The sequence below is a fragment of the Podarcis cretensis genome (genome assembly GCF_951804945.1).
Source record: "Podarcis cretensis genome assembly, chromosome: 5".
NCBI classification, from domain to species: Eukaryota; Metazoa; Chordata; class Lepidosauria; order Squamata; family Lacertidae; genus Podarcis; species Podarcis cretensis.
The window spans coordinates 97,362,141-97,386,942 of NC_137174.1; the positions used below are offsets into that span (position 1 = coordinate 97,362,141).

Consider the following 24,802-nt stretch of genomic DNA (forward strand, 5'->3'; position numbering starts at 1 on the left):
TTGGGAAACACAGCTTTTATTGCACCGCAAGAGACAAGGCAGAAAAGCAGAAACAATTTAAGAGAATGCAACACGCCAGCTGGCTTGGGAGGCGAGTGTGAGTTAGTACGGGCTGTGTCCCATCTCACAGGTAAGAGGAAGGGAAGAAGAACGGCTCTCAAATGGAGTCAAGGGCCTAGTGCAGCCCTCTGAATCTGGGGAGGCGGCGGTCAAGGGTCCCCTCCAGCTCTAGATGAAATTCTTGTTTAATTCATTGTAGTCATAGGGGTCCCCTTCGAAGGGCAAGGGGGGAGGGTGGTTGTAGGACCCGTTCAGGAAGATCCACAAGGTGCCAATGCTCAGAACGGGCATGATCAGGAAGAAGCAAAGGCGGTCCACCGTGCGCGCAATGCTGTTCCAGTTGTCTATCTCCTGCCAATGAAATCGCAAGGTTCGGAAGGGCCCAAAGACCACAAAATCTCTCCCCCCCCCCCAACCAATGTACAGAGGTCATGGCCCAATTCAAGCACACACGGACCTTCCCATTTCCCGGTCGATGCATACAGTACATTCTGCACCACAGCCTGACACAGAAAGTGAGGGTATCCAAGGATGCTCTCTCAGCAGCTGGGTTGTGCAGCAGAGAATAATAGGATTGTAGAGCAGGAAGGGAAACCGAGGGTCATCTAGTCCGACCTCCTCTCAATAAAACATCCATGACAGATTACCATCCAGCCTCCGCGGCACATGAGCCAAAGGCTGGTCCTATCACTCTGCGGCACATGAGCCAAAGGCTGGTCCTGTCACTATCACAACCTGCCTGAGATCCTGTACCTGTCCTTGCCTGGCTTCCTGCCTCGTGTCCCGCCTTGGCCCTGTTGGACTGACTCCCAGCGGAACCTTTAGATTCTGGACCGGACCTGGAGCGCGTTTCACGGGTTACACCCAGGCCCAGCACATGTGGAAAGCCAAGAAGGCACATAGTCATAGCAACCCCAGAACTGCCCCTGTGTGGCCACCCTTAATTTCTCAAAGCTGGCATGCTAGGCAGGCCTTGCTTCCCATGAAACCAGAAGGCAGAGAGCCTCCTAGAGCCAGAACCCGGGAAAGCTTCGAAGTCATTTCTGCGGCAGGAAAAGAGCTTTTAATCTCTCCACCTTGCATATGCTTAATTTGTGTGGTGTCGGCTGACCAGCCGCCAGATGTGTAAAGCTGCAACCCCGCAGTTAAATGCGTTGCAAGTTGCGAGCCTGCCGTATTGCAAAATTGCAGGTATAAGCTTGGCATGTACAAGGTCCCAGGTTCATCCCCAATGGCACCTTCTGGGAGAGCCATTCCATAGCCCTTGCCGGGAACCCTTGAGAGCAGCTGCCAGTCAGTGCTGCACAGCACTGAGCTAGATGGAATAATGATCCGACTTGGTACAAGGCCGCTCTAATATAATCATTACTATTTAAGATGATTTAACATTGTTAAAAATGGTTGTATGTTTGGCAGAGATTTTGCCTCAGTCCCTCCTAATCTCCTGGATCCAGCAAGGGTTAAAATCCAGCAGAGCATTCAATTCCCAGAGTTCCCTGGGAAGAGGAGTTTTTAAATATTTTTTTGGAAGCCGCCCAGAGTGGCTGGAGAGGCCTGGCCAGATGGGCAGAGTGTAAATATTATTATTATTATTATTATTATTATTATTATTATTATTATTATTTAAACCCCTCTGGGAACTGTAGCTCTGTGAGGGCAGCGGGGGTCCCCTAACAACTCTCAGCACCAAACAATAAACTACAGATCCCAGGATTCTTTGGGGGAAGCCAGGTCTGTTTAAAGTGGAATGATACTGCTTTAAATGCATAGTGCGGACGGTGGGGCATCGATGACGGTTGAGGAGGAATCCATTGTAATCTAAGGCACTAGCTAGGAGCTGTGGGCTCAGAGGAACCAAAGGTAAACCAGAGATGAGCCATGACCCTTCTGCCAAGCCCACCTCATTGTAGTCATTCTTGTCTCGCGTGTGCTTCACGATGAAGTTGGCTCCCGTGATCGCCGGCTTGATCTCATTGTAGAGCTGTTCCTGTGTGCCCTCCACCCCGTGGGGGTTTGGCCCTAGCGGACAGAGAGGAGAGAAGCGGTGAGCAGGTTACATCCAGGAAATGGGTGCAGGGTGAAGGGTGAAGGCAGCCACCGAGAGGGCAGCACAGAATTTGGGTCCCAGCTCCCGGATCAAGCAAACTGGGCTATGATGGGTGGAGGGAGGAATTCAGTTCAGTTTGCACTTTGGGGTGAAGCTACCCAATTTGCGGTTTCTGGGGAGACCTGAACTGAAACGTACAGCCATCCTTCACAGTGCAGTTCTCCAGCCAAGCAGTGGGCGCAAAGATGTGTCGGCTGCATATAAAGTCAGTATCAAATAAATAATAATAATTATTATTATTATTATTATTATTATTATTATTATTATTATTATTTATACCCCGCCCTCCCCGGCCAGAGCCGGGCTCAGGGCGGCTAACACCAATAAAATCACAGTAAAAACATAAGGGGGGACCAATTTAAAATACAGGTTAAAATGCAATTTAAAATGCAGCCTCATTTTAAGAGTAGTCGATAGATCAAGACCATAAGGGGAGGGCAACATAAGGGCCAGACTGAGTCCAAACCAAAGGCCAGGTGGAACAGCTCTGTCTTGCAGACCCTGCGGAAGGATGTCCCGCAGGGCCCTAGTCTCTTGTGACAGAGCGTTCCACCAAGTCGGGGCCAGTACTGAAAAGGCCCCGGCCCTAGTTGAGACCAATCTAACCACCTTGAAACTTGGGATCTCCAAGGTGTTTTCATTTGTGGACCTTTCATTTGTGGACCTTAAGGTTCTCCACGGGGCATACCAGGAGAGGCGGTCCCGTAGGTACGTGGGTTCTAGGCCGCATAGGGCTTGAAAGGTCAAAACCAGCACCTTAAACCTGACCCTGTACTCCACCGGGAGCCAGTGCAGTTGGTAAAGCACTGGATGAATGTGTACCCGTGGCAAGGACCCCGTAAGGAGCCTCGCTGCGGCATTCTCCATTTTGGGGAAGCAAAAGCACATTTTATTGGGGAAAACTTCTTTGCAGAAATGTGCATATTAAGCACAGCTGGCAGATTCATCCATCTGTAATCAAGATGCCCTCAGTGGACTCAAAATCAAAAAGGGGCTTCATGGAATCCTAGAACTGTAGAGTTGGAAGGGACCCCCGTGGTCAACTAGTCCAACCCCCTGCAATGCGTCGAGAATATCATCTCTGATCTTTGGAGCTGCTGCTGGGGTGCAGGGCCCCTTGCCAGCCCCAGAGAGGCCTCTCCTGGCCACCCACTGGAACCAAACCTGGGCCACAGCGAGACTTGGGTGGCCACGCAGTCCACTTCACAGAGGACAGTCTCAGCTGCCTTCTTATGACCCTAGTAAGTGAGGCTTCAGTGGGGGTGTCAAGAGTGTATGTACCATATTTTTTGCTCCATAAGACGCACCCCCCCCCTAAAAAGTAAGGGGAAATGTCTGTGCGTCTTATGCAGAGAATGTGTGGTCCCTGGAGCTGAATTGCCCAGGGGCAAAAAGCAGATCATCCTATTTTTTTGAAAGAGAGAAGTGGGTGTTGAAACAAAGCCGCTGATCGTTTGCGGATCAGGGAGAGAGATAAGGGACACTAGAGATAAAGGAGGCTGCCTGGGAGTGGGGAGGTAAAGACAGCAAACTTGCAAGAAGAGGAGACAGGAAGACTAAAGCAATAAGGAGAGAAATTAGAAGAAAAGGAGGAGCAAAAAAATTGCTCCAGCTAAGGAAAAGACACTAAGGCAAACAAGAGGGAAGGGAGTGTTGAAAGGAAACAGCTGATCGGTGGGATTGGAAGAGGGATAAGGGACACTAGCGGAGGCTTCCTGGGAGGGGGGAGGTAAAAGCCCATGGATCCTCAGGATTTTTGTATTGGGTCACCCCAAATTCACCATCAGATCACATGTCTGTGGCCACAGCTTGAACCACAAAAATCATACATCCACTGTTTCGTTCAGAATATTTTTTGTTTTGTTTTCCTGCTCTAAAAACTAGGTGCGTCTTATGGTCAGGCGTGTCTTGTAGAGCGAAAAATACGTCTCGCACTCAGGGCAGCGCCTTCCCTTTTCGCCTCAGGCGGCAAGATGGGATGGGCCACCTCTGCTTCTCTGCTTACAGGGGCTCTAATCTGCCCAGGGGCGGCTGAGGGTGTTTTGAAGGTGCCGCAGTCTGGTTTGCCACTGATTTGCAAGATTTCTGTGTTCCCTCTGCAGTATTTAACTTATAAATTAGTCGCCATGAGAATTGTTGTCACTGAGTTGGCTGCATAACGTTTTTGGAATAAACATTCCACAATTTACAAGCAGATGGGTGTGTGTGATCACCTCCCTTCGCTAAGAAGTGGGGGCTGCAGGAGAGGGGCTCAGGCTTTCCTGTCCCCCCCCCCATTGCAACAACCCTGCAGTGTTCACGAATGCAGATTAGCGCATCGTCAATTCCCGGGCTTTCAAACATTTATCTATTTATGAAAAATATTTCTAAGCTGCTGTTCTGATAACAGCAATAATAAAAAGCACGGCCCACAGCAGCAGTGCAAGGCAGGCATAAAAAATTTACAACCCAAGCGTTTACATCCACCAGCTAAATTTACAGTCTATAAAAACAATATTCGAATTTCCTGGCAGCCAGCGTGTTTTGGAGATGGTGCTCTGGTGTTAGATAAAAATTCAGTTTGAATCTGAGTCACAGTGAACCAGAGCGGAGGTTCTACTGACTGGACACACCGGTGTGTGTCAGTTTATAATTCTTTCTAAACTTTCCTTGCTTTTCACATCTGACCCGATGTGTAATTATAATGCATATTTTATGTAAGTTGGTTAAGACTTTTTTAAGGATCATTACATCCTGGTGCAGAAGACTCTCTCAGGCTTGTTCCAGAGAGAAAAGCAACCAAAGGAGGTTCCACTGCGATTCAGTGGTGGAGACCTACATTGGCTCCCAGTATGTTTCTGAGCAAAATTCAAAGTGTTGGTGCTGGCCTTTAAAGCCCTCAGCCCAGTAGACCTGAAGGAGCGTGTCCACCCCCATCATTCTGCCTGGACACTGAGGTCAAGTGCCGAGGGCCTTCTGACTGTTCCCTTGCTGCAAAAAGTGAGGTTACAGGGAACCAGGCAGAGGGCCTTCTTGGTGGTGGCGCCTGCCCTGTGGAACGCCCTCCTATCAGATGTCAAGGAAATAAACAACCATCTGACTTTTAGAAGACGTCTGAAGGCAGCCCTGTTTTGGGAAGCTTTTAATGTTTGATGCTTTATTGTATTTTTAATATTCTGTTGAAAGCCGCCCAAAGTGGCTGGGGAAACCCACACAGATGGACAGGGTATAAATAATAAATTATTATTATTATTATTATTATTATTGTTGTTGTTGTTGTTGTTGATAATTGAGCACTCAGGTGCTGCTAGAGGTATCTGGTTGGCCACTGCGAGAACAGGATGCTGGGCCAGATAGATCAAGGGTGGAGGAGCCTCATGCTGGTGGGCGGGGGGGGGGGAGAAGTCCAGGCCTCTCCCTCTGGCCCTTGGGAGTCTCCCCAGGCCACACACCCCTTCACCCTCTGCTGGAGTGTTTTTGCCTGGCTGGACTATGTCCTAGAACTCTGACCATGCCTCTTACCTGCGTGGACTGAGGGCAGAGAAGGGCATGTGAGTGGGCATAGAAACCAGCCTCCTTTGCAACCGTAAAACCCACTTTTTCCTCTGGCCCTGCCCACCAGGGATATTTAAAAATAATAATTTTATAACTTGTGCCTCCTTGTTTCTCAATTTGACCCTTTTACCCAGTTTTGCAGGTTTTGTGGTATTTTATGCGTTGTGACTTGACATAGTTTTGTAGTTCTTTATCATAATTGTTAAGTGTAAACTGTTTAATTATCATCTGCTGATATTTAATTCTATTATATTCTAATGAATATTGCTTTGTTCGATATAGGTTGTTCATTTCAAAGTTATGTTTTTATTATGACTTTTGTGCATTGGATCAGGTTGTTATTAGATGGGTGAACTGTCTTTTTTGCTGTTTCTTCAGCTTTGCAGACTGCCTTGTGCAAAGTAATACAGAAAGACGGTATACAAATTAAAAATGAGATGGAACAAAATAAAATACAGTCATACCTCGGGTTAAAGACGCTTCGGGTTAAATCTTTTCAGGTTGTGTCCTGTGGCGACCCAGAAGTATCAGAAAGGGTTACTTCTGGGTTTCGCCGCTCGTGCATGCGCAGACGCTCAAAATGACATCATGTGCATGCGCAGAAGCAGCAAATCGTGACCCGCAGACGTACAGACGCGGGGGGTGTTCTGCTCAGGTTATGAACGGGGCTCCGGAACAGATCCCGTTCACAACCAGAGGTACCACTGTATGGCTCACAGAAAACTGTTGAGAAAAGCATGTGGTCCCTTGGGTCTGTGCCAGCAGGGCCCATGTTCTCATGCGCCTGTCCTGCCCTCCGTAAGTTCTGCCTCGTCTTCTCCCCAAGCCCTCTGAGACGGTGGCTCTCTTCTGGCCCCCTGGGAGCAGTGACCACCCTCTGCCCCCCGCAAGCTCACTGGCAGGGGTGATGCGGCTAGCCAAGCCGTGCCTCTCCGACTGCTTCTCGAACATCAGCTCACTGCGGGACTTGATGGTGAAGTACTCCTCTGCCTTGGCGATGTAGCCCACAGAGCTGCATCGTCGGATCACCAGCCTGTGTTCAGGCTCACTCTCGGCCGGTTTGGACATGCGGAGGAGGCGAGGGAGGGTCTCCAGGAAAATCTGCAGCATTGGGGAGACAGGGAAGCAGAAAGGTTGGGGGAGGTAGCATCATAACAATTCTAAGCACTCAAATATAATTTAAATGTTCATAAATGTGCAAGGCAAACACATGCATAAGTACAGTGGTGCCCCGCAAGACGAATGCCTCGCAAGACGAAAAGCTCGCTAGACGAAAGGGTTTTCCGTTTTTCGAGGCGCTTCGCAAGACGAATTTCCCTATGGGCTTGCTTCGCAAGACGAAAACGTCTTGCGAGTCTTGTGATTTTTTTCGCTTTTTTCTCCCTTTTTCTAAGCCGCTAAGCCGCTAATAGCCGCTAATAGGGTTGCTTCGCAAGACGAAAAAACCGCAAGACGAAGAGACTCGCGGAACGGATTCTTTTCGTCTTGCGAGGCACCACTGTATATAAACCACGTGTCTGAAACAGTACAGGAGAGCAATCCCGAAGCCATTTTGACTCTCTCAAGTTGACCTCAAATATTCCTCTGCCTTCCCTTTGTCTTTTTGCTTACAAATCCTGTTTTAAGGGCGCATCTGTGTATGAATAGGGTGAGCCTGCAACCTGGACTCAGGGACTAAATATTAACCATCACAAAAGAATGGCCCAGGCTGCCCAGGTAAAGCAATCAGTGACCATTATCAGGTATCCTGGCAGGCAGGATCTCTGCTGTAGACCGCCTCCTTCTGTGATGTATGTATGATGTTTTGGGGGGCGGTCTTGGGCTATAGGGCGGGCAATTCCAAAAGTCTATATAAGGGCTTGCATGCCATTGTTCTGGGTTCCTCCTCCTCTCCTGCGTGTGAGGGGAGCACCCTGTTGCAACAGTTTAATAAAGATCAGGCATACCAGCTGCTTTGCTTCTCAATATTCTCTGTTTGGCCTCTGTTATTTTCTCGCACCGATAGGGGACCCACTTAAGGACTCTACATGGGCTCTTGGATAAGGGAAAAGGAGCAGTTTTTTCTTATAACAGTTGGGAGGAATATCCCATGTCTGCATACCCTCCAACATTCCCCTGAAGAAAATTGGGGCATGTAAAATCGGGATGTGCATCTTTGGGTGCCGCAAAACCCAGCACCACTGCAAGAACCAGTCCTGGCTGCAAGCACCAGCTCATCCCTGGGACTTTCTGGGATCAAATCAGAAGCCAGGGCGGCTTCTGTAACTCTGGGAATTAAAATAGGGATGCTTGGAAGGTATGTTGCTGCTGTGCATTGAGGTCTAAAAACTGGCCTTCAACCCACACAGGGGTCTTGGAAGCCTCCTTGTGGAAGTGATTAGTCCTTGGGGACAGGCCGTAGCTCAGATGGTAGAGCGTCTGCTTGGCATGCAGAAGGTCCTGGGTTCAATTCCTGGCAACTCCAGGTAGGGAGCTAGGATCAGACTTCAGGGCTGCTGCCTACCAGCCCCATCTGGTACTCCGGCTGAGACCCTCCCTGCCCGTGGACTGTCTCACCAGAGTGGTGCATGCTCTGGTTATCTCCCACTTGGACTACTGCAATGTGCTCTACGTGGGACTACCTTTGAAGGTGACCCGGAAACTACAACTAATCCAGAAAGCGGCAGCTAGACTGGTGACTGGGGGCGGCCTCCGAGACCATATAACACCAGTCTTGAAAGACCTACATTGGCTCCCAGTACGTTTCCGAGCACAATTCAAAGTGTTGGTGCTGACCTTTAAAGCCCCAAATGGCCTTGGCCCAGTATACCTGAAGGAACGTCTCCACCCCCATCGTTCTGCCCGGACACTGAGGTCCAGCTCCAATGGCCTTCTGGTGGAAGTACTGATTTTGGGGGACAGGAGGCGGGCAGGTGTGGAGGATTCCCTGTCCTGAATGGGGTACCTGTGCCCCTGAAGGACCAGGTGCGCAGCCTGGGAGTCATTCTGGACTCACAGCTGTCCATGGAGGCGCAGGTCAAATCTGTATCCAGGGCAGCTGTTTACCAGCTCCATCTGGTATACACGCTGAGACCCTATCTGCCTGCAGACTGTCTCGCCAGAGTGGTGCATGCTCTGGTTATCTCCCGCTTGGACTACTGCAATGCGCTCTACGTGGGGCTACCTTTGAAGGTGACCCGGAAACTACAACTAATCCAGAAAGCGGCAGCTAGACTGGTGACTGGGGGCGGCCGCCGAGACCATATAACACCAGTCTTAAAAGACCTACATTGGCTCCCAGTACGTTTCCGAGCACAATTCAAAGTGTTGGTGCTGACCTTTAAAGCCCCAAATGGCCTTGGCCCAGTATACCTGAAGGAACGTCTCCACCCCCATCGTTCTGCCCGGACACTGAGGTCCAGCTCCAATGGCCTTCTGGTGGTTCATGCCCTGCGAGAAGTGGTTACAGGAAACCAGGCAGAGGGCCTTCTCAGTGGTGGCGCCTGCCCTGTAGAACACCCTCCCATCAGATGTCAAGGAAATAAACAACTATCTGACTTTTAGAAGACATCTGAAGGCAGCCCTGTTTAGGAAAGTTTTTAATGTTTTATTGTGTTTTTAATATTCTGTTAGGGGACGCAGGTGGCGCTGTGGGTTAAAGCCTCAGTGCCTAGGACTTGCCGATCGAAAGGTCGGCGGTTCGAATCCCTGCGGCGGGGTGCGCTCCCGCTGCTCGGTCCCAGCGCCTGCCAACCTAGCAGTTCGAAAGCACCTCCGGGTGCAAGTAGATAAATAGGGACCGCTTACCAGCGGGAAGGTAAACGGCGTTTCCGTGTGCGGCTCTGGCTCGCCAGAGCAGCGATGTCACGCTGGCCACGTGACCCGGAAGTGTCTCCGGACAGCGCTGGCCCCTGGCCTCTTAAGTGAGATGGGCGCACAACCCCAGAGTCTGTCAAGACTGGCCCGTATGGGCAGGGGTACCTTTACCTTTACCTTAATATTCTGTTGGGAGCTGCCCAGAGTGGCTGGGGAGGCCTGGTCAAATGGGCAGCATATAAGTAATATTATTATTATTATTATTATTATTATTATTATTATTATTATGTGTAGGCAATAGATGGTCTGACTGGGTATAAGGAAGCTTTGTGGCCCAGTGGAAATTTGAACTCCGGTCTCCAAGATGTCCTACTCTGACACACCAACCACTATGCTACACTGCCACGCTGGCAGTATTTCCTGGACGCATGGTATGTGGGATTTACACATCTCCACCCCCTCCCTGTTACCCGGCCCTCACAGCTTACCTCTTTGGTCCAGTCGGTCAGAATGTGGGTGCTGGGGGTGCGGAAATGGATGTTGAGCTCTGTGACGATGGCTACCCCCACGGCAGTCACAAGCAGCATGACGAAAAGCAGGTACCTGCCAGAGAAGGGGAGAGAGGCAGAAGGTGCATTTGAAAGAAATGGGGGCCAATATGTCAGGCTTCGGGGAATCGCCTTCCTCGCCCATGGCAGTGAATAGTAAGATCAAGCGAAAGGAATGACTTACCGGTTAGATTCTTTAATAATCACAGTGAGAGACAAAAGAACACATCTCCCTAGAAATGGCGGTTCTCCCAATTAAGGGTTACTCCCTACTCCGTCCCTATTAATCTACGTCACTCCTACGTCTTGTAATGAGTTTGTACGCTCTGCGCTTTCTGTTATGATACCTTCTGAGCTCTTCTCGACCTTGGGGAGGGCAGTGGAGGACTGCTACCCAAAGACTGTGAATCTGTTAACCCTCTTCTTCTAGCTCTTCCCCATCCAGTATTTCCCAGCTTCTGCCTTTGGAACTATGCCCCTCTGCAAACCACTGTTCCAAATCTATACTGTCCTCCTGCTCCTGGGAAGATTCAGGATCAAGGGGAGGGGGTAGCTCCCACCATTCTTCCTCAGTGCAGCCTTCCTCAGCACGGTCCCTGACGCAATATTTATGTTTTCAAATGATGGCGCCCTGCACAGCTGCTGCCCCATTCAAGAGCCTTCCAGGCAGCTGCACAATTCATACTGAACAACGGAAATAATCTGAATGAACAAGGAAGGGGGAGAATGCAAAATGATAATAATAATAATAAATTTTATTTATATCCCGCCCTCCCCAGCCGAAGCCGGGCTCAGGGCGGCTAACAACACTAAAATAGTGCAACATTATAAAAACATTATAAAAATTAATTAAAATCAAAATTGATGGCAACCATACTAAAGTTCTGTAAAGATTGCCAAAGGAGGGAGTCAGGCTGCGCCCTGACCAAAGGCCTGGTGGAACAGCTCTGTCTTGCAGGCCCTGCGGAAAGATGTCAAGTCCCGCAGGGCCCTAGTCTCTTGTGGCAGAGCATTCCACCAGGTTGGAGCCACAGCCGAAAAAGCCCTGGCTCTAGTTGAGGCCAGCCTAACCTCTCTGTGGCCTGGGACCTTCAAGATGTTTTTATTTGAAGACCATAAGTTCCTCTGTGGGGCATACCAGGAGAGGCGGTCCCGTAGGTACGAGGGTCCTAGGCCGTATAGGGCTTTGAAGGTTAAAACCAGCACCTTAAACCTGATCCTATACTCCACCGGGAGCCAGTGCAGCTGCTATAGCACCGGATGCATGTGATCTTGCAGCGAAGACCCCGTAAGGAGTCTCGCTGCGGCATTCTGCACCCGCTGGAGTTTCTGGCTCAGTCTCAAAGGCAGCCCCACGTAGAGCGAGTTACAATAATCCAGTCTGGAGGTGACCGTCACATGGATCACAGTGGCTAGGTCAGGGCGAGAGAGGTAAGGAGCCAACTGCTTAGCTTGGTGGAGATGAAAAAATGCCGCCTTTGTTATAGCTGCAATCTGCGCCTCCATGGAGAAGGAGGTATTGAAGATTACACCCAAACTCTTAACGGACGGTGCTGGCACTAATTGCACCCCCGCAAGAGATGGGAGTTGCCCCCTCAATCCCATATCGCCCCGTCCCAGCCAGAGGACCTCTGTCTTCGAAGGATTTATCTTCAACCGGCTCCCACGTAACCATCCAGCCGCAGCTTCCAAGCATCTGATCAGTGTGTCTGGAGCCGAGTCAGGATGGCCATCCATCAACAGATAGAGTTGGGTGTCATCAGCATACTGATGGCAGCCCAGCCCAAAATTCCGGACAAGCTGGGCGAGGGGGCGCATAAAGATGTTAAAAAGCATCGGGGAGAGTATCGCACCCTGGGGCACTCCACACACCAAGGAGTGGCGCGATGACAATTCCCCCCCAAGCGCCACCCTCTGTTCCCGACCAGAGAGAAACGAGCGCAGCCATTAAAGGTCTGTGCCCTGGATCCCCACGTCGGCACGGCGGTGGTCCAGGAGTTCGTGATCGACCATGTCGAAGGCTGCTGACAGGTCTAGAAGAATCAGCAGCCCTGACCCGCCTCGATCCAGCTGCCTGCGGAGATCATCTGTTAGGGCAACCAGAGCTTTCTCGGTCCCATGACCAGCGCGGAAGCCAGACTGGAATGGATCCAGAGCCGATGTTTCATCCAGAAACCTACCAAGCTGTTCAGCAACCGCTCTCTCAATCACCTTACCCAGGAATGGAAGATTCGAAACCGGGCGGTAATTGGATAGATCTAAGGGATCTAATGATGTTTTCTTAAAAGCGGGCGCACCACTGCCTCCTTCAGTTCCCCTGGGAATGTCCCGGTGCCAAGGGACAAATTGATGATATCCGCCAGGGGGGCCTGCACCTTGTCTGGACACGCTTTAATCAGCCAAGACGGGCACGGGTCGAGAGGACAAGTGGTGGGCATTCCAGCTTGGAGGAGTCTGTCCACATCGGCTGGGGATATCCGGTCAAAGTGGTCCAATACTAACTGAGGAGTGTTAAAATGCTGAGGGAAAAGAAGACGTGGAATTGCAGCGATAATTGGGTTTAAAATTTAGGGTGGAATAGAGAAAGAGGATAAATTCATATTTAATTGGGCAAGATAGGTTGCTGAATAATGGTACTAAATTAAGGATGCAAAAAGGGAAAGGTATGGGGAAGTCCGGGAAAAGAGGGTTATGAAAATAAGGTTATGAAAATATGAGTTTTTTGTTTGTCTGTTTTTTTGTTGTTTTTTGTTTCTGTTAAAAAACTGGAAATTAATAAAAATCTTTATGAAAAAAAAAACAAAGTGGTCCAATACTGGACCCGAGGACAGTCGAGGGGCCTCCAGTTCCTTTATTGTATCCAAATTGGCAGGGAGGTCATGGCGGAACAACAGGACCTTCTCTGCTAAAAAAGGATAAGGATCACAAAGGAACAAGCAGGCTGAGAACACAAGGAAAGGCTAGCTGCAAAATCAGGAGATTCAAGAGGGAGAGCACAGCCATCACGGCTGGTAGACTTTGATAGCCTAGTCCTCCAAGATAGTGTTCCAGGCAGAGCAAGACTTACTTGCCAATGAGAGGGATGGCTAAGGAGGTGGCCGGGAGACGCTGGGAGATCAGTAGCAAGAAGACAGACTGAGCCAGGAGAATGGAGATGGCCAGGGTCACCTTCTCCCCACCTGGAAGGCACGAAAGGAGGAACAGAGGGGAGTTTATTAGCCACTTTCCTCTAGGAAGCAAGACATAGAGACTCACACAAATAGTATGAGTGCTGAAATCAACTGCAACAAACAGGAGCAATGAAAACTCAAAGCACACCTGTGCAGGTAGAAGACAGGCCTCGTGGAACGCGCCCTACTAAAAGAGGCTCCAAATACCTGAGAGCCTTCAAATTAAGGGTCAAAAGGTTGGGTGAAGGTAAAAATAAAGAATAAGTTGCCTGGCACCTGCAGATAGAGAAAGATAGTGCCAGGTGTGGCTCCCTGGGGAAAGTATTCCACAAACAGGGAGCCACCACTAAAAAGGCCCTTCTAGAATATCACCACCCTCTGGGCCTCCCATGGAGGAGGAAGACAGAGAAGAGACTCAGATGATGATTGCAGGATCTGGGTCAGTTCAAGAGGCGATTCTGGGGGCATTGGGGTCCTGAGCCACATAATTCTCTATAGATCAAACCGGAACTTCAAATTGAGCCTGGAACTGGTCCTACACATCCCACCCTCATTGGCACATGCTTCGATATGGATAGCTCAGTTGGTTAGAGCAGTGTGCTGATAATGCCAAGGTTATAGGTTCGATCCCTGTCTGGGGTGGCTGCATACAGGGTTGGACTCGAAGGTTAGATTTTGCTCACAGTCAGCAGGCAGGTAGAAAATCAGGATGATCATGAAGGCGATGAGGATGCAGGGGGTGACGATGTTGATGATGTAAAAAAGCGGCTTGCGCTTGATGATGAGGTAAAAGGTAATGTCCTGGTGCTTGTTGCTGTCGCGAGGGGCGCACGGGTCAGTGTTTTTGCGGGCCGGCCTGTGAATGATCTCCCATTCGCCATTCTCTGGATAGGGGAGAGAGAGAGAGAGAGAGAGAGAGAGAGAGAGTATGCCGCAGTTCACAGGAACCCAGAATGGAGAGGGCTCCTAGCCTGTGGAAGTACGGCGGCAGTGTTAATTCGGTTTGCAACTTAAAGTTTAATTCTGTTAATGTTAAAGTCAACGAGCCATGAGGGAGATGGCGGTGTTGCTTAGCAGCCAGTTGGAGTGGCACAATCTCTACTGAGGTAACAAATGCTCTGGTTGGCTGCGTGGTTCTGGTTGTGCGTCTCCCTGCTATGTACAAGGCTGTAAGTAAGAAGGACAAAACCTCTCTACTCCTTTCTCCTCAATCTTTTTTTTGCACCAGCGGGCTCATTTTGGAATCTGGAGAAAGTGCCAGGGGGGCGCCAGTCACAATATGGCTGCTGTCGAAATGTAGAGGGGCACAATATGGCTGCTGTTGAGGCGAAGCATAATACAAAATGGCCGCCACATCTAAAAGAGTAGGAATAAGAGACAGGCATCCCCACCACCAGTGAAAAAAGGCGCCTACATCAGCCTCTGTTCAGAATGGATGTGAGCGTAGGCATCCACTCCTGACATCCAGAGTAATGTGCGATATGATACGATAATCTTTATTGTCATTATCCCATACAGAACAACGAAATTGAAGAAATCTACATCAGACATTCAAAAACCAGCAAGCCTGCTATCCCAGCCTGGTTAGCCCCCTAAAAACTCTGATACCCCATAATTAAATAAAATATACTCACATAGAGACTACCTTACACTGCGCTGAAAACCAAAATCGCATTTGGATAGAAACTGTTTCTCAGGCGGCTAGTCCTAGTCTTAATAACCCTGTACCTTCTTCCAGAAGGCAGAAGCTGAAAGAGATCATTTCTGGGTGCGCACTATCCTGCGCTATCTCTGCAGCTTTCTTATGGCACCTGGAAGCATAGATCGGATCCAAGGTGGGAAGAGTGCACCCAATTATTCTCTCCGCAGTCTTTACAACCCTGGACAGCATTGTTTTTTCCCTGACCGTGCAGTTCCCAAACCACACACACAGACCATAAGTTAATACACTCTCCACAGTACAATGGTAAAATGCCATCAAAAGGTACTTTGAGAGAATACTTTTCCGGAGGATTCTCAGAAAATATAACCCTCTGCTGTGCTCTCGTCATCAGGTCTTTGCTGTTTTCTCCCCAGGTTAGGTCATCTCTCAAGTCCATTCCCAGAAATCGAAACACCGAGACCTGTTCCACGCACTTCCCCTCAATAATGAGTGGCTGAATATTCAATTTACTTTTCCTAAAGTCCACAATAATCTCTTTATGCATATGCTCAAGGGGATATTTTCAAGGGAGGAGAGGCCGAGCCAGTGCAAACATGAACCGAGCAGGAAGATCAAACCATCTCTTCTCTACTGTTGATTTTTGAGGGGTTATTGACTCAGCCTCCATCTGCAATGAGGTTAGCAGATGGGAATCCTGCAACAAAAAAGATGCAGCATGTCTGCTGAGGACTCCATCCCATCCCTTCTCCCCCTGCCCCCCGCCAGCTACACAAAGCGATGGCACGCAGCGAATTGGATCCGAAAGAGGGTGAATTACTGTGCTATTACTGGATCTGCCAAATGGAGATGTTGTGAGGATCACAACAAGATAATTGTGAGAAAGCGCTTTGAATGCTCTGCAAGTTCCACATAAACGCAAGGAATTATTATTTTGTATTGATAGGCTGTGCTTGCAAAGTGCTGTCTTAATGCTTTATTGTCTTGAAACTCTGCACAGGGACCCCCTTGAGCGCTGACAAGTAAAATTACTCCCGAGCTCTTAACAGGGGTGCCGTGAGCATTCAAGGAGAGGGGGGCAGACGCGCAAGGCCCATGAACCAGGAGGGAGGCAGGAAGGGTGGACATTTGGCATTCTCCCAGAGAATGCTGGGAGATGTAGTTTCATTAAGGGTGCTGCCACATTGTGGCTTAGGGCCCTCGTGTTTATGGGACCACATCTCCTGGTCTGCCCCACAGAGGACCTTAAGGTCCATGAATAACCATAATTTAGAGGTCCTGGGCCCTAAGGAGGTCAGACTATCCACCACCAGGGCCAGGGCCTTTTCAGTGGTGGCTCCGACCTGGTGGAATGCTCTGTCCCATGAGACTAGGGCCCTGCAGGATTTAACCTCCTTTCGCCGTGCCTGTAGGACAGAGATTTCCCCCCTGGCCTTTAATTTGAATTCAGCCTGATCTTTTATTCCCCTTCCTTCCCTCCCCGTTCCCTTTTATGAAGATTACCTGCTCTAGGACCCCACAGCTAATTCTCCCCTGGTCTCCTCACTGGCCCAAGTAGGACTAATTCAGCCAGCTAGCCCTGGTGCCTATCTAGTGTTTAGTAGATGGATTTTCCCTAAATTGATTTCTGAACTTTGAATTTTATTATTATTAATGTGGAGAATCTTCCCCCAGCCGTTGAGGACGATGGTTTTCTGCCCTACAACTTTGAAAGGGCATGGGTTGGGAGACCTCCTCCCACCGCTGCTGACCCCCCTATAGGAGGACATTCCCCCCTCCCCCCCACTTACCGGTGAACCCTTCCGGGTCGATGGTGATCCACTGCACCACGTACGACTTATTGGTCACGTCCTCTTGCTTCGACATGAGTTCCAGGTTGATCTCGTTGGCGCTGTACATCAGAGAGCTGGGAAAGGCAGGCGGAAAGCCAGTCAGCAGAGAATCCTGTAGCAGAAGGTTCCACAGATGCCTTTGAACCGTCTCTGCCCCACCAAGCAAACTTCATAAAACTGACGGATGGTCTGTTTGAAGCCTGTAAAAACACCCCCCCATACACACACACATGGGAACCTCAGGCCCAGCGACCCCCCCCAGACCTCAATAGCTGTGACTCCTGCAATACAAGGGGTTGAATTAGAGCAGGGATGTTCAGCCAGTAGATCGCAATCTACCGGTAGATCCCCGGCTGATCCTGGTAGATCGTGGGATCCCCTAAAAAAAGCTCAACTCTGGGCAATCTATCCACCCCCCACACGCTCCTCCTCCCTCCAATGACAATGGGTAGATCACTGCCAGATTTTTTTATAGTGGCAGTAGATCACAGTCTCTGGGGAGTTGGACATGCCTGTATTAAAGGGAACCAATTCTGTGATCAATGTGTACCAAAAAGAAGAGAGCGTGCACTCGACAGGGTAAAGCGAGCATAGCAATACGTATATTACCATCTGGAAATGCATTATACGAGGGGAAATGGTTTGCCAAAAAAATGTGTGAATCAGAATAATAGAATCATAAAACTGTAGAGTTGGAAGGTGTACCTCGGGGGTCATCTAGTCCAACCCCCTGCCGTGCAGGAATCTTGCTCCCAGCGCTGGGCTCGAACCCACGACCCTGAGGGGAAGAGTCTCGCACTCTACTGAACGAGCCATGTGGCAGTTTCTAGGGACCCAACCACACAACCACACGCGCTGAAGAAGCCCGGCAAGGGGGCTGGAGGTTCCTCACGTGAACTTCAAGGTGCAGTTCTGCCAGTCGAAGGGGAAGTAGTTGACGTTGATGGGGCAGGCGCTGCGGAAGATGGCGGGCGGCAGCCAGTAGACGCTGCCGTCCGAGGAGAGGAGGATGTTGGCGTCGTAGGTGGCCTCAAAGGTCCCGTCGTTGCTGCAAAGGGAGAGGGAGCCGTGGGCTGAGAAGGGTATCGTCCTTCCCGGGGAACTGCGTTCTGTCTGCTGCGGCAAGGCAGGCCCCCAGGAAGCAGGGAGGATGCAGAGACACTGGGTGGGATCCTGCGCCAAGCTAAGGCGATCCACCCATGCACACAGGCGTTTCTGCACACCACGTGGAACCATGGCCTCTTTCCTCCCCCTGAAACCAGACCTGGCCCACCCAGGAGGCGAAGTGAAGCTGCCATCTCAGTCGGTGGAAGTCCCTGAGGTGTTTCCCCCCCCGTGGGTAACCCTCCCCCACCAGTGGAGAAGTTGCTTTGGTGCCAATTTCCAGGACGATTATTATTAGCGTATTTTTCACTCCATAGGACGCACTTTTTCCCTCCTAAAAAATAAGGGGGAAAGTCTGTGCGTCCTATGGGGCAAATGCAGGGGGGAGGCAGGCAGGAAAAGCGCCCAAGAGCCGCACACAAGCTTCGTGCGGCTCTTGCGGGCTTTTCCCCAGGAGGGAGAAGGGACTGGTGGCCAGTCAGTCCCTTCTCCCTCCTCTCGGCTGGAGAGGCTGCGCAAGGCTAAAGACGAAGCCAAGGCAGCTAGCGGGATGGATCACACTCGCTGCCTTGGCTTCTTTTCTCTTTGGGGCTGGGGGGGGGGGAACCCGGGCTTCCCCCGCAGCCCCGAGACTGCTCTTTGGGGCTGGGGGGGGGGGAAATAATATTTTTTCCTTGAATTCCCCCTCTAAAAACTAGGTGCGTCTTGTGGTCCAGTGTGTCCTATAGAGCGAAAAATACAGTACTTCTTAAATCTGTATACCGCCCCCTTTATCCGTAGATCTCAGGGAGGTCCGCAGCATAAAAATACTAATATAAAAATGCATGATGCATAATCAAAACAAAGACAAACGAATATCCCACGCCCTCCGAGCACCCACTCTCACAAACACATTTAAAAGAGTATCAGGTGTTAATCACTATGCAAGCTTTAGTAGACATCTGAAGGCAGCCCTGTTTAGGGCAGCTTTTTAATGTGTCACGTTTTATTATGTTTTTATATATGTTTTATAGGTTGTTTTCTGCTGCTCCAGAGAAGCGGACACGGAGCAATGGTTCCAAACTACAAGAAAGAAGATTCCACCTAAACATTAGGAAGAACTTCCTGACAGACAGTAAGAGCTGTTTGACAGTGGAATTTGCTGCCAAGGAGTGTGGTGGAGTCTCCTTCTTTGGAGGTCTTTAAGCAGAGGCTTGACAACCATATGTCAGGAGTGCTCTGATGGTGTTTCCTGCTTGGCAGGGGGTTGGACTCGATGGCCCTTGTGGTCTCTTCCAACTCTATGATTCTATGATTCTATGTTGGAAGCAGCCCAGAGTGGCTGGAGCAACCCAGTCAGATGGGCAGGGTACAAATAACGAAATTATAGTTGTTATTATTATTAATCAAAGGCCTGGTTGAAGGGAAACGTTTTCGCTTGCCACCTAAAGGCATATAACAATAGCAGTAACTGAACCTCCCTAGGGGGAGCATTCCACAAATCTTGCAAGATCTCGTGGGGCGTTCAAGATATTGTGAGATTTCAGCGTGATCTCACTGGAAAACGGCGTTGCTTCTGACCGTGGAGATTGCGCAGCAACGGTAGGGCCGGGCAGCACTTCCCATTTTGCCTCTGGTGGCAACACAGGACATGCCACCCTTGCCCTGCAGCCCATGTAGGAAAGAACAAGCCTGGAGGGAGACATCGCCTGCTAAGGTTCTGCAGAGCCAGCTGCCTCAGAAAGCAGAGGAGCATAGTGGTCCCACTGATTTGGCAACCCTAAGGGCGACTTAGCTGGTGCTCACTTGTTCTCCAGGACAATCTGAGGCAGCCACAGCTTGTCCGGCCGCAGGCGGAGCACACCGACGCCGCCAAATTCTGTCTTGTTCCATTTCAGCCGGTAGTCCATCCATGCCTGCAGGGATTTACTTTATTTTAATTACCTGCAAAAAACATTCTATAATGCCAACGTTAAGAGAGATAGAGAAAATTCACGGCAGCAAACAGCGTGAGATCAGCAATGAAGTTACACCCATAAAACAGAAGCCTAATGCGCCACGAATCAGGAGTTCAAATTAGAGCATTAGCTCAGCTGGAAGTAATGAAGATATACAGTAGTACCTTGGTTCTCAAACGTCTTGCTCAGGGGTCCGCAACCTAAGGCCCATGGGCCACAAGCGGCCAGTGTGCATCATTTTGCATTACTTTGTATGGGAAAGCGCACCTTGGTTTTGGAACGCATTGGTTTTGGAATGGACTTCCGGAACGGATTAAGTTTGAGAACCAACACACACACACACACACACACACAAACTTCAATGACCAGGCTTTGATTTAGGTCAGAGGAGCTGGCAGGGGTATTCTGCTACTCACATGCTCAATCCAGACATTGCTGGTGAGAGTTTCGTCGGCCTCTTTCTGCAACAACACACAATAAAGGAGGATCAAACCCAGCGGCATGGGAGAGAGTTGCGTGCCCCCCCCAAAAAAGCTCAACAACTCTGAGCTGCCCCCCGGCGCCACATATGCTAAAGACGGCCCTGGGTACCATCGCTTTTGTCACTGAGGATGCTGAGGCTTTGAAATTAGGCTGCTCCAATTAGGAAGAGAAGGAGAAGGGAGCAGGAACACAGGAAATTGCATCACACCCAAGCAAACCGTTGGTCCATCTATCCCAGACGAAAGGCAACGGTTCTTCAGAATGCACACAATAAATTTATGGGGATTATATGATCTAACCAGCAGGGCAGGATCTGCAACACAGGACACAGATACAGTAGCCCTGCGGTGATGGCCATTGCCTGAGATGGTTTTAAACCAGAGCTTGGACAAAATAAGAACCTTGCTGGATCAAGCCAATGGTCTCTCCAGTCCAGCATCCTGTTCTCACATTGGCCAGCCAGATGCCTGTGGGAAACCCACAAGCAGGATCCAAGCACAGACCTCCTGTGTTTTCCAGCGACTGGCATCCAGGAGCATCGCTGTCTCTGACTGTGGCTAGCAGTCCTCGATGGCCCTCTCCTCTTTTATGAATTCATCTAGCCCTCTTTTAAAGACAGCTAGTCCTTTTCAAATCCTGGAGGTGAGGTCTATCAAATGCTTCTAGCCACAACAGTGAAATGGAGCATCCATGTTCCGCAGCAGTGTACTTCCTGAAGGAATGACCGCCAAATGTGGAGCACACTTCCACCTGCAGACAAAGCCACAGCTGTCTGAACATCATGCCCTCTATCTAACCTTTGCTCTCTTAGTGGTCTGCCGTGCCCTGTCTGTGACCTTTGTCTCCTTCGTTATTCATTGCTCAAGGGGAAACTGACGCGGTGGAAACAGGTGCCAAAATAACTTTGTACCACCCCACGACTGCGTGATTGGAAGATGTAAAGGGCACAGTCCAAAAATGTATCTGACTGGTTTTGCATACTGTGCTAATAAAAAGAGCCTCAGCAGAGCTAGCTGGCAGCTTGCTTGTGCACAGCTCACCTGCATTACCAACTCCTGCCTCATGTCCCTCATTTCAACATCCGAATGCAAGATGTGGGGAGGGGCCATCCGGTTGGCCCTGTGGGGAACAGGAGGCTGGACCAAATGGGCCTTTTTGGGGCTAATCCAGAGGGGCTCTTACGCTCTTCACGTAAGACAACAAGTGGTGAGCAGTTGCTGACGGATCCCGGAAGGTGGGCTCACCAGGGAGACGAGATTGGAGAGGGTCAGCGCCAGGGAGACGGTGACGCTTTCGTCCTTGGATGCTACGGGCCGCAGTTTACTGTTGTAGCCATTCTCCTCAAAGAGATACTTCATGAGCTTCTCCTCCATGTTCACGCCCAGGGTTGCTGGAGGGAAGGGGAGAGAAGCAGGGGGAGCTCAGAGAGACCCCTCTTTTGCAGTGGTTCGTCCCAGGAGCTGGCCAGAGAAGTGGCAGAGCTTTGCTCCAGCTCATCAGCCTTCCTGCAAGCTCAGACGTTTATTTTTATTTTTTTATTTATTAAAATGTGTATACCGCCCTTCATCTGTAGAACTCAGGGTGGTTCACACACACACACACACACACAAAAATACAACAAAAACACACAAAAATGCATAATAAAAAAACAACAAGGCAATACCTCCCCCCAAATGGATTTAAAAGGGTAGGTAAAGGGACCCCTGACCATTAGGTCCAGTCGTGGCCGACTCTGGGGTTGCGGCGCTCATCTCGCTTTCTTGACCGAGGGAGCCGTCGTACAGCTTCCGGGTCATGTGGCCAGCATGACTAAGCCACTTCTGGCAAACCAGAGCAGCGCACGGAAACGCCGTTTACCTTCCCGCCAGAGCGGTACCTATTTATCTACTTGCTAAAATAACAGTAGGCTAGAAACAGATTAGAACTCGCACCAGCTTTCGGAACACCTGAGTGTTGTTGTTTAGTTGTTTAGTCATGTCCGACTCTTCATGACCCCATGGACCAGAGCACGCCACCTGGGTAGGCTTGTCTAAGTGAAAATGTTTTTGGCAGGTGCCGAAAACAGTGCAGAGACAGGGCCTGGCTGACATCAGTAGGAAGTGTTCCTCACAAGAGCCCTTTGAGGTAGGATAGGCTGAGAGACAGTGTCACCCTGTGAGCTACGATACGATACAATGCGATAATCTTTATTGTCATTGTCCCATACAGAACAACGAAATTGAAAAAATCTACATAAGACATTGAAAAACCAACAAGCCTGTTATCCCAGCTATCCCAACCTGGTTAGCCCACTAAAAACTCTGATACCCCATTTTTAAATACAATATACACCCATAGAGACTCCTTACACTGCGTTTAAAATCAAAATCGCATTTGGATAGAAACTCTTTCTCAGGCGGCTAGTCCTGTACCTTTATAACCCTGTACCTTCTTCCAGAAGGCAGAAGCTGAAAGAGATCATTTCCGGGGTGCGCACTATCCTGCACTATCTCTGCAGCTTTCTTATGGCACCTGGAATCGTAGATTTGATCCAGGGTGGGAAGAGTGCACCCAATTATTCTCTCTGCAGTCTTTACAACCCTGGACAGCATTGTTTTTTCCCTGACCGTGCAGCTCCCAAACCACACACACAGACCGCACAGAGCTTTCTGGCCGAGTGGGAATTCGAACCCTTGTCTCCTGGGTCCTGGTCTGACACACCAACCATTACATCACATCGGCTCTCAGTTTAACCCTTCAGCTGAACCTGGACGCAATATCCCTCTGGTTCTGCCCCTCTTTTGAGTCAAGGCAGCTGCAATACAACAACCCCCCTTTTCTTTCAATGCTCTCTGTACCGGAACACCCATGCTGGAGCATGAAATATGAGAAGAAAAGAGTTCCCCTGAGCAAACGCAGAGTGCCCAAAGCCCTTCCCCGTCTCCACCATCTGGTAAGAAGTTTCCAGGTTCAAGATTATGCATTTCTCTAAGAAGGCATGAAAGATAAGTATCCACAAGAATTTTGGGGAATAAAATGTAAAAATTCCCACATAGAAAATGAGAAGAATTGTGCCTATGTGTTTTGCCTCATCTATCAGCTTCGATAAATGCTGGAAGCTTATTCTGGTTTAACATGAAGGGGGATATATAATGAAATGAAAAGGATGTTTAAAATAGCCTTTTTTGGGGGAACCCCAGAAGATTTTCTTTTGGGAATTATAGGGAGAGAACTATATAAAATGTATAGAAACTTATTCATGTATGCTACCACAGAGGCAAGAATTTTACTTGCCCCAAAATGGGAAGAAGCAGAAGTCCCAGTAAAGGAAAAATGGATACAAAAACTTGTGGAATATGTAGAAATGGCGAAGGTTACTGGAAGAATAAGAAATCAAGATAATTTTTTAAACAAAAGAATGCAAATGGTTTATTGAATATTTACAGATAAATTATAAACAGATAAAAACATTGGCAGGGTTATTGTAATAACCTGCAGTTTCATGAGTATATATTTAAAGAAGATGAATAAATGAGCAAATTAAGTTCATTTGGATATGCAGAAGATGGTAAAAACAAATTTAAGAAACTGCAGAAAGAGGGGGAAGGAATTGAAGTTCTGAAATGTCAAAATGAATGTAAAATTAGTGAAATATAGATAGATGATAGATTGACAGATGATAGATAGATAGATAGATAGATAGATAGATAGATAGATAGATAGATGATAGATTAGATAGATAGATGATAGATTAGATAGATAGATGATAGATAGATAGATAGATAGATAGATAGATAGATAGATAGATAGATGATAGATAGATGATAGATAGATATAGATAGATATAGACAGATAGATAGATGATAGATAGATTAGATAGATAGATAGATGATAGATAGATAGATAGATAGATAGATGATAGATAGATAGATGATAGATAGATAGATAGATAGATAGATAGATAGATAGATAGATAGATGATAGAGATGATCGATATAGAGAGATAGATGATAGATAGATAGCATGAAGGGGCAGAAAAGTCCCTCCTTCTCCCTCCTGTTGATGCCAATAGCCTGACCCCCAGGACTCCTCACTAGAAGTGAACCCTTCCGATATCCACCTCCAAGTCTCCCAGCTTTGGAAGTGACCTTCTTGCTGGGAGCACCTCCTGCGACTTCTCCCACTAGGCCCAGGTCTGCAGGCTCTGGCAGGCAGCTGCATCCTTACCTGGGAGGATGAAAACCCAGAGCAGAGTGAGTGTCCTCCTGTCCATGTTGGCACCCGGGTCGCCTGTGCCGTCTCTGTGCCCAGCTCCCCCTCCCAATGCTTCAGCCGTGTTTTTTCCAAAGGGGACGGAAGTCCGAGCTGGGACCGTGACTTGGGAATGCGGACGGATGGCGGCAGCTGCAAGGCTGGCAGGGGCAGGCAGGGAGAGAGTTAGAAAATAGCTGCCGGACTGAGGAACAAGAGGCAGCAAATCTATCCCTTCCTTCCCCACTCTGAGCCAAGAGGGACGTTTTGCTCCGGGCAAACAAGGGACAAAGAGTTGGCAGGGCTTGAGCTGCCCCACATGGGGGGCTCCAGTGGAGGGGC

At 49.2% G+C, this 24,802-nt stretch overlaps 1 protein-coding gene across 1 annotated transcript; it reads right to left on the reverse strand.

Annotated features, from left to right (window-relative positions):
• On the reverse strand, positions 1 to 24,552 carry CHRND (cholinergic receptor nicotinic delta subunit). Its single transcript, XM_079978019.1, has 12 exons — positions 24,437 to 24,552; positions 21,475 to 21,620; positions 20,164 to 20,208; positions 19,596 to 19,705; positions 17,599 to 17,754; positions 16,665 to 16,780; positions 13,898 to 14,098; positions 13,112 to 13,223; positions 9,985 to 10,099; positions 6,598 to 6,802; positions 1,961 to 2,079; positions 1 to 411 (listed from the first exon to the last, which is right to left on the reverse strand). Exons 1-12 carry the CDS (start codon positions 24,480 to 24,482, stop codon positions 229 to 231), a joined length of 1,554 nt encoding a protein of 517 aa, XP_079834145.1. The 5' UTR covers positions 24,483 to 24,552; the 3' UTR covers positions 1 to 228.
• Positions 24,553 to 24,802: the final 250 nt, after the last annotated feature.